The sequence below is a fragment of the Alosa pseudoharengus genome, unplaced genomic scaffold, assembly GCF_046254945.1.
Source record: "Alosa pseudoharengus isolate Yale_2024_CS ecotype anadromous, Long Island Sound unplaced genomic scaffold, YU_APseudo_1.1 YU_APseudo_1.1_scf_21, whole genome shotgun sequence".
NCBI classification, from domain to species: domain Eukaryota; kingdom Metazoa; phylum Chordata; class Actinopteri; order Clupeiformes; family Clupeidae; genus Alosa; species Alosa pseudoharengus.
Genome location: NW_027468674.1, coordinates 30,710,018 through 30,726,815, shown reverse-complemented (window position 1 = coordinate 30,726,815; position 16,798 = coordinate 30,710,018). Strand labels below are relative to the sequence as shown.

At 47.7% G+C, this 16,798-nt stretch overlaps 1 protein-coding gene across 4 annotated transcripts in view; it reads left to right on the top strand.

Annotated features, from left to right (window-relative positions):
* Window positions 1-16,798, top strand: part of cyth1b (cytohesin 1b) — an 83,225-nt gene that overhangs the window by 47,191 nt on the left and 19,236 nt on the right. For 2 of the 4 annotated variants that reach the window (XM_076298594.1, XM_076298592.1), the window contains exon 2: window positions 15,909-15,991. In XM_076298594.1, the coding sequence (XP_076154709.1) occupies window positions 15,909-15,991 (83 nt within the window). Of the gene's footprint in view, window positions 1-386; window positions 699-6,978; window positions 7,278-15,908; window positions 15,992-16,798 lie in introns of those variants that run through there. The other 2 variants (XM_076298593.1, XM_076298595.1) reach the window with 2 other exon arrangements.

The window sequence follows — 16,798 nt, the reverse complement described above, 5'->3', positions numbered from 1 at the left end:
TTTTGTGGTTGTGCTTTTGATTTAGTATGCTTGATTTAGACAGGGTATCCATGCAACAGAAAGCAAACAGTGACACATATCAACCCTCTGCATGACTGTGCGCTGGATTTGGAGAGGAGTTGTGCCACAAGTGCAAACACACAGACCGTGGCAGTGAGTAGGCTACCTTTTAAATTTATCCAGACAATCACAACATTAAAGAGGAACCAATGCTACAGCATTTGTGCATTTTGGGAAAAGTAAAAAAAGAAGTCTGCGACAACAGTGACAGCTGTTTTTCTAGAGGAATTTCAGTCCCTGCTTTTGTCACTCAATTCTCTCCTGCCAACAACTGTGGATTTGTGTGTGCGTGTGTGCTTACCACACATATAGCGGCTTGAAGCGCATTCTTATTGGTTGCTGTGGGAGCGCAGCATTAGAAGCCACGCCCAGCTTGTGAAGCGTGCGTCCTGCTTTGATCTCATCCGGTGGCGTTCCTTTGCAATGGACAGTCGCTGAGATCTGTAACTCTCAAGTTGTCAAGTTTATTTCTGTAATCTGAACAACGGACATTTAGCGAATACAATATCCCAGTTATACAATTAATTTACCCATCTTCACAGTGACTTCGTTGTTCGCACTACGTTAATTTCTAAGCGATTTTCTAATTAGCCGGCCAGCTGATTCTACAATGGTTCTCAAAGCAGAAGATGGAGTCGGTGAGTTGGGTTTGGTTTACGTCACATGATATAGTTGATGGTCATTAATTCTCTGCCTCTGAAAAAGTATCGTTTCGTAGCCTGCGTGACGTGTGTGTACATTCTTTTCAACAGTGATCTGTGTAACACAAAGCAGTTTTAAAGCAACAGGTCGTCGCATGACGTATATATAGTAGGCTATAAGTATACTCTTTTGATCCCGTGAGGGAAATTTGTTCTGCATTTATCCCAATCCGTGAATTAGTGAAACACACACAGCACACAGTGTACACACAGTGAGGTGAAGCACACACTAATCCCGGCGCAGTGAGCTGCCTGCATCAACAGCGGCGCTCGGGGAGCAGTGAGGGGTTAGGTGCCTTGCTCAAGGGCACTTCAGCCGTGCCTACTGGTCGGGGTTCAAACCGGCAGCCCTCCGGTTACAGGTCCGAAGTGCTAACCAATAGGCCACGGCTGCCCTAAGTGCAGACACAACATTACGTTTAGCCTAATATAAGCTATAATCAGCTCTTCAGTTATGATCCATCCACTGTAGGCTATGGCAGACGCGCATGAATGCGTTGAAGCACTTGCAGTGAGCACATTAGTTTATAAGCCTGTAAAACATTAAGAGGGTCCCAGTGTAGGCTATTTTTTTGTTTCACTGATCACAAGTTGTCCATCTGTAAATGAGCTAATGTCATATTTCCGTTATAGGCTAGGCTGCCATGTATTCAGAAATAGCTCTTTACACAGCACAAACAACTAGCTAGGTTTATCTATTGATTTGGTTACAACATGACAAAACCCTTTCGTTGAAACATGATGATTATCACACCATGGTCATTTTTTTGTTATTGTAGTAATACCACCTTTGTAACAGATCTTGGAAAAAATACATTTAACTACATCTATATGTTCTATAAGTTCACCACAAGTGTTGTAAGTGTGACTGTGGTTAGAGAAACGGAACCCACATTAGGCTATGTTAAAGTGGGTCAGACCAATTCTGTGTGTTGAGGCAGCAACCTTAAACACCTGTTACACTTTCACTTGTAATGTCTGCAAGTCTTGTAAAATAAAATGACAGAAGTTTCCCTCGTAATGCCCGCCTCACACACATGTCGCCTGTGCCACTGATGTCAGGGCTTTGGATGTAGTTCTGCAGTTCCACTGTTGTTTTGCATGAAACATTTCTTAATTAAACACAATTATAAATCTTTCAGTGGCTGGCTGAAGTTCATTATTGCCCAGTAGCAGTCCATAAGTGTGTGTGTGTGTGGGGTTGGGGCTGGGGGGTGAGGGTGGATGATAATCAGGCCCTTGTCAGCTACAGTATAAATGACTCTTTGACGAAGCCTCTGGCTGGCTAGATCTCGTGTGCCATTGTGGTGTTTGGCATGGGTTCCTTGGGCTGGCCTACAGTTACCCTGTTTGAGCCTATTGAGTCCTTGGCATGAAAGGGAGGCATTTGTGTGGCTTCGACACCAGCTTGCTCTTCATGATGCCTTTGCTGCCATGCTCCGTAGTGCTTTAGAAACTTCTAAGAGCATGGTGTAAACAGCCATTCCTGGTCAGGATGATGACTGGTGTTTGTTTGGGTTTAGTCTGATGAGGCCTAATCAACTCAATATTTAGAAAGTATGGTGAAGTCCCCACACTGGAGCTCCCTTGCAATGCACTTTTAATGAGATGCCCCAAAACGGTGACATTTCCAGCCTCATGATCTTCTTCAGACTTCAGTCTACTCATGTCAAGACGTACAGCAGTACCTTGCGGAATGATATGGGTTAAAAGAGGCAGTTCAGATCAGATCTCTAAAGACCACACAGATCATCTACGAGATTGTCGTAGTCAAGTTTCTATATGTACCAGAGTATGCTACTGAACAGGGCACGGGGAAACCAGAATTACAGGAATTTTTTGTAGTCATTGTTTGTTGTGCATACTGTCGGGTTTAACTTGTTAACGGTTTCACAAGTTCCACCCGTTTTCATGATGTGTGGTTCTCAAGAATTGTCACAAGTTTCATCACTGCCTGGCATGCTTGCAGTTTTTCGGCGTCACTAAATAAACTTGAATTTGAACTTAAGAAAACAGAAACGGGTTGACCTCCTGTGTCCCCCAGTGGAAGCTTACCGTGTGTGGCGTTGAGATGGAGCCACGTGGTGGGAGAGGGGGAAGAGTGTGGGAGGACAGGCCTCGACTTTTAAAAACACTACAGGGGCTGTTGAGCTGACAGGGCAAAAATGGAGGCTCTTTCCGCTTGTCCATGATGAGAGTTGTTGCTGCAGCTCATTGTCTGCGTGTGAAGGCTTAGGAGGCCAGCCAGACGGAGGGAGGGAGAGGACGAGAGAGGGATGAGGGTGGAGGAGAAGAGGTGGGGGGGGGTTGGGTGTTGTCTTTTCCTGCTGGTGAGGCGAGAGGGTTTCCACTGTAAAAAAAGAGAAAGAAACGAAGCTCTCGCTTTCTCTCCTTTGTTCGTTCGAGCTCTTGTTTTCATGTTCTGTTTTTCTTCTCCGTGCTCTCTGCTTGGCATATAGTGCTCTCAGACACAAAAAACTCTCTCTCTCTCACACACACACACAGAGTCACTTTTGTGAAAAAATCCTGTTCGATTTTTGAGACATAAGTGTTCACTGAATCGATTGTAAAATCGATTTTTTATGTCTAAAGACATAAAAAGACATTTTATGTTCAACGCCAAATATAGGCCAATCCACAAACAACTAACAGGCATTAGGACGAACGTAAAGAGGGCGCTTGTAGACGCAAGCCAGCAATATTTCTGATGATTTATTGGCGTGAAGTTTCGTGCACAATGACAAACAGAAGTGCAACATTCTCGAAAAAGTGCAACATTCTCGAAAACCAGTAAGCCGAGTGGACTGCCATTACACCAGTGACATGACTGCAGGCTTCAACGTAGCTGTGTCTGTGTTTACGATTAGAAATGTCAAACAAATTTCGCCTAGAACTCGATTGCACAGTTTGCGTAGCCTACCGCTTTGTTCTTCTCCATAGTTTGATATACCAAAAATCCGAAGTACTTCCACATCGAACTCCTCAAGTTATTAGGGCCTATCACTCATCTCTCTACATGTCGCACAGGTTGATCGCGTTGTCCTCCATTTTTTGGCAAAACACGAGCAGCACAGCAGCTGATTGAAACAGCTATTGGTGGGAATTTTCTTTTTAGCTTTCGCAATGCTTACTGCACTTCGGAATTCTTTTATATTCTTATATTTTTGTTTGTGAATTTTGTTAAATCTATCTTTTTTATTTGTTTATTTCGTTTAAAATGAATAGTGTAAATATTTGGTTAAAATCGATTCCCTATTTTAGTTTTCGAAACTTGTGTTGTTTGGTCCAATCGATTGTGCAATCGATTTTCAAACGTAAAGTGACAGCCCTAACACACACAGACACATACACACACATACACACAGACACACACACACAGACACACACACACAGACACACACACACTCACACACACACACAGACACAGACACACACACACACACACACACACACACACACAGACACACACACACACACACACACACACACACACACACACATTTTTTCACTCTTCTTTCTCTCTCTATCATTTCTGTTGTGTTGTCTTATGTGTCTGTCTATACCATCGTCCCACACCCGGGGACACACACCCTCAGTGAAACAGGATACAGGATGTGAGGCTTTGCGGTTGTTAACAGATGGGCCATTGAGCCAGGCCAGGGCCTGTCCAGTAGAGCAACAGGTGACCCAGCTCAGTCCTGCTAAACTTAGTGCCCAGCTGGCTGCATCATTCAGCACTCGGCTCACTGGACTCCTCAGTACTGATCCACAATGTGGTGGCCTTTGAAGCTGCTGTTTTATAGGTCTCTTTTAGATTTGACCATGGCTCAGAGCAGATGTTTATGGCCATGTCTTGATTTCAGACCTGGCATATGCACTGAATAGCATATGCACTGAAGCTCTGTGTGGCTCACTGGAGCCCTCTGGTGGTGGAACACACCCTAGTGAATTTGCAGTACGGCCTTTAGGGTGTCACTGATAGGCTTTGTCCTCCAGTGTATTTAAGACTTAATTTAAGTCTGGTCCTGAAGGTGGATGTCAGTCTTTACTTTGTCTTTTTTTTTTTTCAACAGATCCATTGAAAAATCAAAAAATTAATGATGCCAGCATGACCATTCATATTTAGTCTGTTCACAATTGACTTCTGGGTAGTAGTTTAAGTATGTAGATTAAGTATACTAAAGGAATAAGTACACTCAAAAGGTCTTAAAGGAATTATCCGGAGTAAAATGCACTTTAGATCGATTTCCGGATGATTGGGGGTACATACGTTGACTTGACATCAAAATTATGTCATTCGGATGTGTTTTGAGAAAGTTCGATTGTACCGTTTTCAGTCACAACTCGTAGCCTGGAAGTGAGCGGGGCATTTCAATTGAGCCGCTACAAAACGCTATTTTTGTACCTCTTCTACAGTTCCAAACAACATAACACTTACGTGGTAGTGAGTAGAGGGTCCCTAAAGCCAAACCGAAGTATCCCGAGGTCTTTATGTGGTCGAATAGAGAGTCCAGAATGAATTTCATCAAGCCAGTACCTTTCCGGAAATGTTGCCATCTTTGCCGCCACCTTGAGGGGAAAGTCCGTAGGAGCACACTAGATCACTTTCCGCTTGGCTCGGAGAGGTTGCGGAGGGCTTTCATTGGTAATTGATGGTGGTAATTAAGTAAGGCTCTCTAGTGATTGAGCAAATGAGGGGTCATTTAATGCCCCTAATCAGATGGCGTCTCATACTGCGACCATTTGGTGATAGCACTGCTGTTAATGGGCTGTTTGCACGACAGGCACAGGGTTGCTAAGAGCCAAAGAAATTAGTGTCTGGCTATGTATCATTTAGCCTGAATCACATTTATGTGTTTTTGTCAGTCTGTGCACACACATATATGAGAACCCTTTCCTGTCTGGGGGTCAGTCATAAAACTGTGTACGTGTGTGTGTGTTACAGTTTGGGTGAAGGTAGGTTTCTGGAGGTCAAGTACATTGGTTGGGCTCACTGTGTAAGAGAGATAGAGCTAGTGTGTGTGTGTGTGTGTGTGTGTGTGTGTGTGTGTGTGTGTGTGTGTGTGTGTGTGTAGTAAGTACCGTACATAAAGACTGAAGAGCTTGTGTGTTGTGAAGTGATTCCCCCTCCCAAATCCTCTCTCTCCCTCGAGCCTCTTCCCCAGCAGCACATCCAGGTCAGTGGGGGCTTAGTGGCCCCTCTCTGCAGCTCGTGTTCCTCAGCCCCTAAACCATGCCACGCTCACACTGATTGGTCAGTCTCAAATGAAATGTGTTATCGTTCATGTGGACCCTTACTGTGTTTAGATGGGCCACCCGTGTGGCCAAGCAGTGTTCACAAGCAGTGCAAACAGACCTGCAGAAAATGAGGAGTTCTGTAAAAGTGAAGAAATACACAAATTGTTGCAGAACTATCAAGAGGTATTCTCAAGAGTGTATTCTCATTCTCAGGAGAGAACCAGTATAATAGTTCTTCCTATATTAGGAAGTCCATCTTCATTCTTCAGGGACAAAGTGTGTGTGTGCGTGTGCGTGTGTAATATGGAGATAGTGTTTTTTTCATGCCGGTAGGTAGTTTTCAGGTGATGAAAAGTTGAATTGCTGATGCACACTGCTACTATGGGTGTGGTCTTCTAAAGCATGGGAGCTTGAGGGTTTCCAGATTCAACCGCAAACACATTCACACACACACCCTTGTTTTTGACGTCTCTCTCTCTCTTTCTCTCTCTCTTTCTCTCTCTCTCTCTCAAACACACACACACACAAAATGTCTACGCTAGAGCACAACCTGTTGTGTGTGTGTGGTGCTCTTCCACATTCTCTTGTGCACTCGTTGATTGTACACATGAGACTCTTCTTCTCCTCCTCCACGTGGAACTGAAACATCATCTTTCCACGTCTCCCATCTTTTCACTCTCAGTCTCTCTTTCCCTCGCTCTCCCGTCTCTTCCCTGTACAGCCACAGGGTGGAGCCTGTGTGTGTGTGTGTGTGTGTGTGCTTTGATTCCTGAGGGAGAGAGAGGGAGGGAGCTCAAGGAGAGGAGGAGGGGACTGGAGCGAGTGAGAGAGGAGGAGGAGGGAGGAAGAAAAGGAGGCGGGTATTCCTCCTGAGCTGTCAGACGGATCTGAGGGGTCCATGTGGTCGCGGGTGGATGAGGCTAGCGCTTGCTTCTTTCACACACACATACACACACACACACACACACACGCTGCCACTACCTTGCCACTATCCTGTGGACTCTGACAGCAAGTAGCCGGTGTTTGTGAGTGTGTTTGTGGGAGTACCACTCCAAACTCATGGAGTCCTGCGGATTACTACAGAGCTCTGGGAGTGACCAGTAGCCCACAGGGATGTGCAGAGTCCCCTCATCTGGTCTGAGGACACATTGATACAGGAAGGAGACAGAGAGACAGAGAGAGGGAGGCTGTGGGGAGCGGGCTCGCCGGATAGCACTCACTCACACACACACACACACTCACGCTGGTGAGTGGACGTGGAGGAACACACTAGTGCTGGTAGGCATCTGATTTAATTTACTCTTTTTTCTTTATTTCTGTGATCTGGTGCGTGTGTGTGTATGGCTTTATTGTTGATCTCTCTCTCTGTCTCTGTCTTTCTGTATGTGTGTGTGTGGTTGAGAGGGGCAGAGTCTTGACTAACTGACAGTTACTTGTGATACAGTGTTATCATGTGATAGCAGACTCTAACACACACACACACATTGCCGCCTTTTGTGCCGGCTGCCCACAGGGAGAAAATGTGTATCATCCAGAGGTGAAGTATGGAACATGCTGTATCTGTTGATAGGGAGCTGTGTGTGTGTGTGTGTGTGTGTGTGTGTGTGTGTGTGTGTGTGTGTGTGTGTGTGTGTAAATTCGTGTGTATGTGAGTACATGTGACAGTCTCAATTGCCAAGTCTCTTTGACTGCAGACTAGCCCACAGTCTCTCTCTCTCTCTCGCTCTCTCTCTCTCTCTGTGTTAGTGTTAGTGTGTGTCTCAGTGTCTTTGTTTGGTGTGTGCGTGTGTGTGTGTGTGTGTGTGTGTGTGTGTGTGTATGTGATGTGTGTGTGTGTGTGTGTGTGGGGGGGGGGGGGGTACCTGAGGTTAGAGTGGGGAATGGTGGTCCATCTGTAAGCGGAGGGAACACCCTTGACCTCCTATTGAACTTGCGTCTGCTGCGATGAAATACAGTAATGGTCCAGCGCCCCAAGGAAACACCTCGCGTTGGTCTGGCTCTCACACAACAATGTAGAGTTCATCTCTGTACAACACATTCCCACACACACACACACACACACACATACATACACATCAACTTACAGATTGGTGGTTGTTGTTGCTGTATTTTTTGTATTTTTGGGTGTAGTCTTTTCTTGTCTGTTGTCTTTAGTATCCTATATTTAATATTTAGTCTGGTCTGTTCCAAAGTGTTCATCTGCTTCTCGTCTAGGTCTCAGACTTTCTGAGTTCAGAAGTGAAGCAAGGATGGAAATGTTTTGCAAGACTTTTTGAAATACGTGTAGATAAACATTCCACAAACAGCATGCGTCTGGAATCCTCCTCCAGCAAACATTTGCCCATCAGCAACAAACTTGAGCTAACCAGCTCCATGCTGTCCAGGACAGGGTTAATTAGTGACTGCTGTGAGTGTGTGTGTGTGTGTGTGTGTGTGCATATGTCTCTGGTCAGCTGAGGGAATGTTCTGGCGTGAGTGTGGTGTTTTGACTCCAGCTGAGGGTTTAGTGTGTTGAAGGTGAGCTTTGCTTTAAGTGTGTGTGTGCTTTGACTGCACACATTTTACTGGTCAGTGTGTGTGTGTGTGTGTGTGTGTGTGTGTGTGTGTGTGTGTGTGTGTGTGTGCGTTGATGTTTGTGTAATGGTACTCTTCAAGTGGAATGTGTGTTGAAAGAGATTTCTAAATTGGTCACAGTTTTAGACCTTTCTGTTTGACATGCATACGCATGTGTGCACATGAACACAAACTCTCTATTCCTATGCTGTGTCAATCAAACAGTCAGAGAATTTTCAAATTGTCTGAGAGTTTGACCGGTAGAGTATGTGCACCCTTACATACACAGACAGACTGACCGATAGAATATGCAAAACAAGGGCACTGCCAAGCCAAGTGATATTCGGCCCGAGGTATCCCCTGACAAACACTCTTGAGGCCTAGCAGACAAGATATGAGTGAGAGTCCATCTGGTCAAACACCACAAATACAAAGCTCCTCTCTCAGCACTCACCAGACATAAAACACACACACACACACACACACACACACACACACAGACACACACACACACACACACACACACACACACACACACACACACACACACACACACACACACACACACACTGTTTTATGACTGACCCCCAGACAGGAAAGGGTTCTCATATACCATGCAAGACAAGGGTGACGGCCTCCTTTGAACTGCTGGAGAGGATGGGTGTGAGTGAATGTGTATGTGAGGGAGATTCATAGAGGCTTTGTAAGCCGCAGGATAGCAACTCATTTCTTCTGTTTTGAAAGCAGTAGGCCACAGGCATGGGCAGTAGGGGACCCTGACCCCTGCTCTTGTGACCTTTGACCTAGGGAAGTGGGAAGGGAATTGTTGACCTCTGTGCAGCTAAAGCACCATTTTGAATATGACCCAGTGTCTTTTGTTGGCATTGGCATTATCTAGATTACTGAAATTCCTTGCATCAAGTGAAGTGAACACAATTGATGATCGACTCCTCATCGATATTTGGTTATTAACGGGTTACAACCTGCATCTATTTTGCAAGGCATGGTCATTTAAGAGTATAGAGCATAGATAGCTGACAATAGAAGATAGGCTAACTCATGACTTGAAGTCTTTTCCATGTGGGAGAGATCCACGTTGAGGAAATGGGCCCGTGGTCTCAGAACCCCGAGAATATTTCAAACCATATCTCATCCAAAGCTATGACCCCTGAGGTCATTACGTGCGCAGCTTGAGGTCTGTTTAGTTAATGGATCATGGGTGTTGTCCTGATGAAATGAAAGAGGAGGAAAAAAGAAGAGGGGATTAAAGGAGAAGGGCACAGGGAAGAGAGAGAGAGAGAGAGAGAGAGAGAGACGATGAGCCGCTCGCTGGCCTCGGGACTGGACACCACACAGCTCAAATGGTTGAACGATTTGTAATGAAAATGAATGTATTCTGTAATATCTGTGTGTGTGTGTGTGTGTGTGTGTGTGTGTGTGTAGTCTGGCCTGGCCTGGCCTGTGATGAGCAGAGGACAGGCAGATTGTCGGGGGATTAGTTGATGACTGCATCTGTAGTGAAAGCAGTTGTAAAGGAGTTGGGAGAATCCTGTTTGCACGCCCCCCTCTGGTCTTCCCCCTCATTCACAATACTGTACCACAACACCACTAGACACTCAAATGTGTCTGTGTGTGTGTGTGTGTGTGTGTCTTTTTTTTTTGGAAATTTACAATTGTTTTTTTAATGGATTTTCACCAATTGTACCAAAATCCACAATCTCATTGTGCCAGATGTCTGGCAGGGAGTGCTGGTGGTGGACAGCGTCCCTAGTCACCCCCATGTGTCTGGGTTGAGTTTGCGGTTAGATGAGGCAAGTGACATTTGAGGGAAGTAATGGGAGGGTTGGGGAGGGGGCCGCTAGCCATTAGTTGGGTAGTGATGTTTTTGTTTGTTCTTTGGAATGGGAGTCTGGAAGTGAGTTTTGGGACATTAGTGGAGAGTTCACAGGGAGGACTGATGTTGTGGGTGTGCACTCTTATAGGGTGGGCAGTGAAGTGACGTTTTGGGTGGACAATGACGTGGGAATGCTGAGGAGTTGGGTATTTTAGCCTGTGTTCAATGGTGGTGGAAGATTCTAGAAGATATTTTGGGCTTTTTGATTAGAGTGTGTTTAAATCTGGGTCTCCTCAGCTTGGAGTCGCTGCTCTGTCCTACTTGCGACAGTCCGCTCGCCGCCCCAGGGGCTTGCGGGAGTTTTAATTTCTCTGATTTCTCCTGGTGATTCGGAGATGGGGGGGGGGGGGGTGGGGGGGTAGAGGAAAAGGATGAGGCTCCTCCCACTCGCTTACTCTGCAGTGAGGCCTCCAATCCGGCTTCTCCCTTGGTGGGGCGTGTCACGGAGCTGGGTCACATCCCAGAGGCCTCAGCCACTTCCAGCTCAGTGCACGTGGTGGGAACGCACCCATGGCCTGGGCTTAGCCTTATTTGTTTGCGCTGAAAAGGAAAGCCATTTCCTTGGCGGTGGGTAACATTTGGCGTGGCCGCTAAAGACATTACAGCAGACAGGGTAACCTCCTTTGGAAGCTGCCAGGCCAACCAGTTTATCACAGCTGAATCTAGGGGAGTAGGACTCTGTAGTGCTCTGGTCCGATGGTGTTCAGGGCACGCTCCTGTGAAGCCCATGGCTGTCCTATATTGTGCCCGTACACCAAGGCTGCTGGCAGGAATTGAAATCAAATCTAAGCTTAACCTAACCTAATTTTATGATTTTTGATATTTATTCACTTAAGTAGGCCAGAGCTGGGATTTGAAGCCCCAGTTCCCTCTCCCCAAATGCCATCAGACTCAAAGATGTAGACTGGGGAAGTAAACCCCCAGGAGAATGGATGGTCAGAGCCTGGTTGGCGTTAAATGATTTAGCGTCCAGTTCAGTCTAGTCCAGTCAAGCGACATTTAAAGGGTTTCAGTTGCGGCTGGCCACTTAACACTCCTAAGATCACACTCCCTCTCTTCTCACGGCGAACAAGCCTGAAATCTGTGGTCGCAGACAGACGGAGCATGGAGTGGTGTGTGGGGGAAAAAATGACCCAGCGCTTGACCGACAACGTTTGAGCCGGCCTAATCTTATCAAGCTCACAGAGAATCTGTCTCTCTGCTGCGGAGGGCGTTTGAAGGGGAGAGCCAAGGCCCGGTCCAGGCATCTCCTCCTCTCGTCCGTGGGACCGCTTGGTCATCAGGGGAGACTGTTGAGCTAATAGAAATGAGATTTGGGCCTGGCCAGTTCTTCCTTCAGAGAAGAGTCACGAGGCTGAGCAAGCACGTCAGCCAGTCACCTCTGCACGCTACGCCACCCTCTCCTCCGATATGACATGAGTCATCCGTCACTTTCCCCCGCTTCTCATTGTTGGCTAGCCACATGCTAAACCCAAGCATTACCAATTCGGTGCAGTTGATGATGATTATGAGATAAACGTGCTGTTTAGGTCAGCAGGCTGTCCAGCATAGTTTAGTGATGAGGCAGCGGCCGAGTCCTCCCCAGTCGGAGGCTCACACATGTGCACAGCACCCGTCTGCTGTGTGTCTGTCTCCTGATACCGAGGGTCACGGCGGCCACAGCTGGGCGACTCCAGGGTGACTTCAGGCCACATGTGCCGTAAAGCCCAAAAGTCCTTGGCCTTCTAGACACACCAAAACACTTATGGATTCTCTTAAAACTGTCCATGCAGTCCAGCTGTCCTCTGTGCAGGCTGTCGGGGGGGGGGTTCAGACTCGCTTGCTTGCACACTCACGTCCGGCTGCAGATCGGTGCAGGACACGCACGTTCCCAGTGTACTCCTCACTGCCTTTTATCATGAGTATGGGCAGTTTGCAGACAGGCGTTGCTATTTTGGATCTTCCTCTGAGCAGTCTCCCTCCTCCTCACTCTCCCGGCGGTAGGCTACTCAGGCTGTGGGAGATGGGAGGAGATGGTGGTGGTGGTGGTGGGGGTCAGTGAGAGTGCTGCTGGCCAGTGGAGGAGATGAGCGCCTCTGGAGTCCACTGCATCTGCAGCCTGGAGATAAAAGCCCAGGAGACGCCAGCAGCATCCACTCAGCGAGGACAATCAGATGTTAGCTGCCAACCACAGATGCAACATGGTCTTTTTGTCCATCTCACTCTCCATGCCTTCCTTTCTCTATGCCCCCCGCCCCCCCACATACACACACACGTCTCTCCTAAGTGTTAAGGATATATTGTGCTGCTCTTTGAGATGTTTATTTGTTCAGGGGGTTCTCTACTCATCTGAGGTTTGACCTCTCTCAGAAGGTTTATTATCAGTGGACTATCAGTGGATTATTGGTCCCAGGTTATTGATTGCTGCTCGGTTATTTATTATTTCAAAGTTCCGGTGTGAGATTGGAAAAGGGATAAGAGTCTCTCTGCTGAAATAGACTGGATTGTCTTGTATTGCAGCGATGGGTATTTGCAGCAGTAGAGGTTGTGGAGTACACTTCAGTCAGCAGTAAAAGCAGGTTGGCATGAGCAGGGCTTCTGTAAATGGGATGGATGTTGGCACTGCAGCTACCGCAGTGAGAAGGGGGAGGGGCACTTTGGAAGTATAAGTAAGTGTGTGTGTGTGTGTGTGTGTGTGTGTGTGTGTGCTTTGTGTATGTATTTTGGGGGGACTGCTCCGTGTCTGTCAGGCATTCTGGAACTGGAGGCGAGAACGCTGGAGCGGTGTGTTTCCATGGTGATGAAGGCAGGGGGGCACGCCACTTGCGGGTTGTGAGTTGTGTTGGAACGAAGATGGGGTGTTTCTCTCCCTCTCTCTCTGTCTGTCTTTGTAAGTGTGTGTGTGCGTGTGCGTGTGTGTGTGTGTGTGTGTGTGTGTGTGTGTGGGGAGGGGTGCAGAAGGGAGGGAGAGAGAGGAGGCTGTGTGCAGCTTGTCCTGCTGGTGATAGATGACTTCTCTTCTCAGCACAGCAGCAGCGTTGGCGGCAGCAGACGCGAGCTTTCCTGCTCTTTTATCTCCCAAACACAATTACTTCCTGTTTTCCACCTATCACGGCCTCCGTGACTTCCACAAACACACCACTTTGGGCAGCTGTCTGCTGGTTAGACAAGTAATCTTGTAAGCCTAACAGGCCTGTGTGTGTCCCAGGGGCTGTTCCGGCGTCTTCAGTGCAGGGCAGCATGGACACCAAGCCAGGAGGCCACATAACATAGTGCGTGCGTTGTTGTCAGTCTCAAACGTTTTGACATTGCTGTGCCTCAGTATTGCTGTGCCTTTTAGAATTGTGTTTGTTCTGACATTTAGACAGATAATGGGAGGTGACCTTTTACTTTTGTTGATGTTTTGTGGCTTTCATTTGTTTCTAAACGAATTCTCTGCATGCTTGATGCATAGCTACTCCAATTGTTTTCAATGGAGAACGCAGATGAGACCACAACAACAATTGTCCACGTACGTCAGAGTGGCTGGACTCAGACTGGACGACTTGACACTTCTTGTGTAAAAGTGAGGATTCCACTGGCAGGCAGTGGTTGTCATGGAAACCACTGCAAGCATCCTTTGATGCGCCCCCGATCGCATCGCCTAGGTTACTGTGGAATGTGCTATTGGGGTGCAGGAGGAATTGATTAGCCCTGAAAATCTGACCCAGCACCCTTCTCCGTTTCAGTAGGCTCTCTTGAGAGACTCCCAGAGGTCAGGGTTGAGATGACCCCTCTGTGGGCCACCGTGGAGAGAGAGGGAAATGGGTTTCAGTGGGAGGGCAAAGGTCTTCAGTGTTTTGGGCTCAAGAGTGCAGAGCTTTAGGTCTGTGGAGAGAGTGGCCCGCTCATGGAGGCTGGGAGAGGTCACTGGGGTATTGTCCAAAGGGCAGCTATATATCTGCTGTCTAATACATTCACTCACGCACACACACACATACATACACACACACACACACACACGCACACATTCTTATCATACAAAACAGGTGATGTGCATTGGTGCTATGGAGAGCACTGAGCTGATGGGGGTTGGGGGAGGTCACTGAGCTGTATTGTGTAAGACAGAGGAATGCATCAGTTGCTCCATACACATCCACACAGCTATAGTCCTTATGTAGAGTGGGGCTCTCCAGCTATTCCTGATGCGTGGTAGCCTTTTGTTTATCCGAGCGAGAGTGCATTCTTTACCGCTGTGTTTGGACCAGTCTCTGAGCTGACTGCTTGGAGGTCGGGATGCACATGTTTGTGCCACGTAAGTCTGGTATGTCGGTCCAGTGAGATGGGCAGCCAGCCACTAATGCAATGGAAGTAATGCGGAGCACTGTGGTCACACTCTGTCGCATGCTGCCTCACACACCCTCTCTGGCAGAACACCCTATGACCAGGGTTACTCACATTTCAAAACCACCCCTGGTCATTTCTGACCTGAGAACTACCTGTAGATGCATCCTCATGGAGGACTATCTGGGTCTTGGCCCCAGCATTTTTTTAACCTTTATTTAACCAGATGAATGGTTGCCTGGCAAAAGGCAAAGCCTCTTGGGTGGTGTGTGTGTGTGTGTGTGGTTGGGGGGGGGGGGGGGGGTGCTTGGAATACAAATAAATAAATAAATAAAGAATTGTTTGAATCCACTGCTGCCCTCCCAGTCTTTGCCCAGGCAGCTGAGCTGGCTTTGGTAGAGTCCTGTTGTCCTGTTGGCAGCCAGAGGGGAGTCAGAGCCCCTGCTGGTCATCAGGCGCTCTCTGGCCGCGGCCGGACATCACTCTGTCTCTCACCCACCCTCCTCTCAGCGCAGCCACTTAAAGCTAACGACTGTGTCCGGCTGTGCGGCCGCGTGCAGGGCAGGCACGCAGCTCCGTTTTATTAGCACGGGCGCATGAGTGCTGATCGGTATGGATCGGCCGCTGGCCTGGACATGCCAGGTGGTCCACAGGCCAGTTGTATGGCTGCTGAATCAGAGTGAGGGTCATTGCACTTAGTAAGGCCCTGTGCCATTGCAGGGAAAAAGAAAAAAGTAAAGGAGCGAGACTGAGAGGGGAAAAAAGGAAGAGAGAGACAGAGAGAGAGAGAGAGATAGAGAGAGAGACTACACTGAGAAAAAGGAGGGAGGAATGGAGGGCATACAGAGTGGTGTTCCTGGGTGGGCTGAGGGCTTGTGTCAGAGGAGATTACATGTTTGTTTTACTTGTCTCTCTTGCCCTTAGTTTGCCATTTCTTCTCCTCCATCTCCTCTCTTTGTATCAGTCTCTCTCTCTCTCTCTCGTTACTGCTCCGAGATAAATAATTGAGGAACTGAGAGAGACTCATGTTAATTCTGTGTAGGTTGTAGATGGAGCCTGAACTACTACATGACATGAATCAGATGCCGCTGTGTGTGTGTGTGTGTGTGTGTGTGTGTGTGTGTCCTGCTCACTTTTGTCTCTCTCGTCTCTGTTTGTAGTGCCAGACGACCTCACTCCAGAGGAGAAGCAGGAATTGGAGAATATCCGACGCCGAAAACAGGAGCTCCTAGAGGACATACAGGTACAGATGTCTGCACACACACACACACACACACACACACACACACACACACACACACACACACACACACACACAAACACACAGATGGAGATATGGAGAGAGAGGAAGAGGATAAATGGATGGTGTGTCTGGCTAGCGGGGCTTCCTGATATCCTATCATGCTCTTGTGGTTTGTCTTTCCTCTCTCTCCTTCTCTCATTCCTCTTCCTCATCATCACCCTCACTGTGCTCTTCATCACCACCCTCACTGTGCTCTTCCTCATCATCACCCTCACTGTGCTCTTCATCATCACCCTCACTGTGCTCTTCCTCATCATCACCCTCACTGTGCTCTTCCTCATCACCCTCACTGTGCTCTTCATCACCACCCTCACTGTGCTCTTCCTCATCACCACCCTCACTGTGCTCTTCATCATCACCCTCACTGTGCTCTTCCTCATCATCACCCTCACTGTGCTCTTCCTCATCACCCTCACTGTGCTCTTCCTCATCACCCTCACTGTGCTCTTCCTCATCATCACCCTCACTGTGCTCTTCCTCATCACCCTCACTGTGCTCTTCTATCATTTCCTCCGCTCTCCTACTCGCTCTCCTCTCGTCTCATCTCTCTACAGCTCTGTTGAATATCATCTTTGTCTTCTCTTCTCTCCTCTCCTCTCCTCTCCTCTCCTCTCCTCTCCTCTCCTCTCCTCCTCTCTCCTCCTCTCTCCTCTCCTCTCCTCTCTCCTCTCCTCTCCTCTCCTCCTCGCCTTTTCTCTTCTCCTCTGTGTGTAGTGTATGCAGACTCTCTGGCTGACCTCGAGGTTC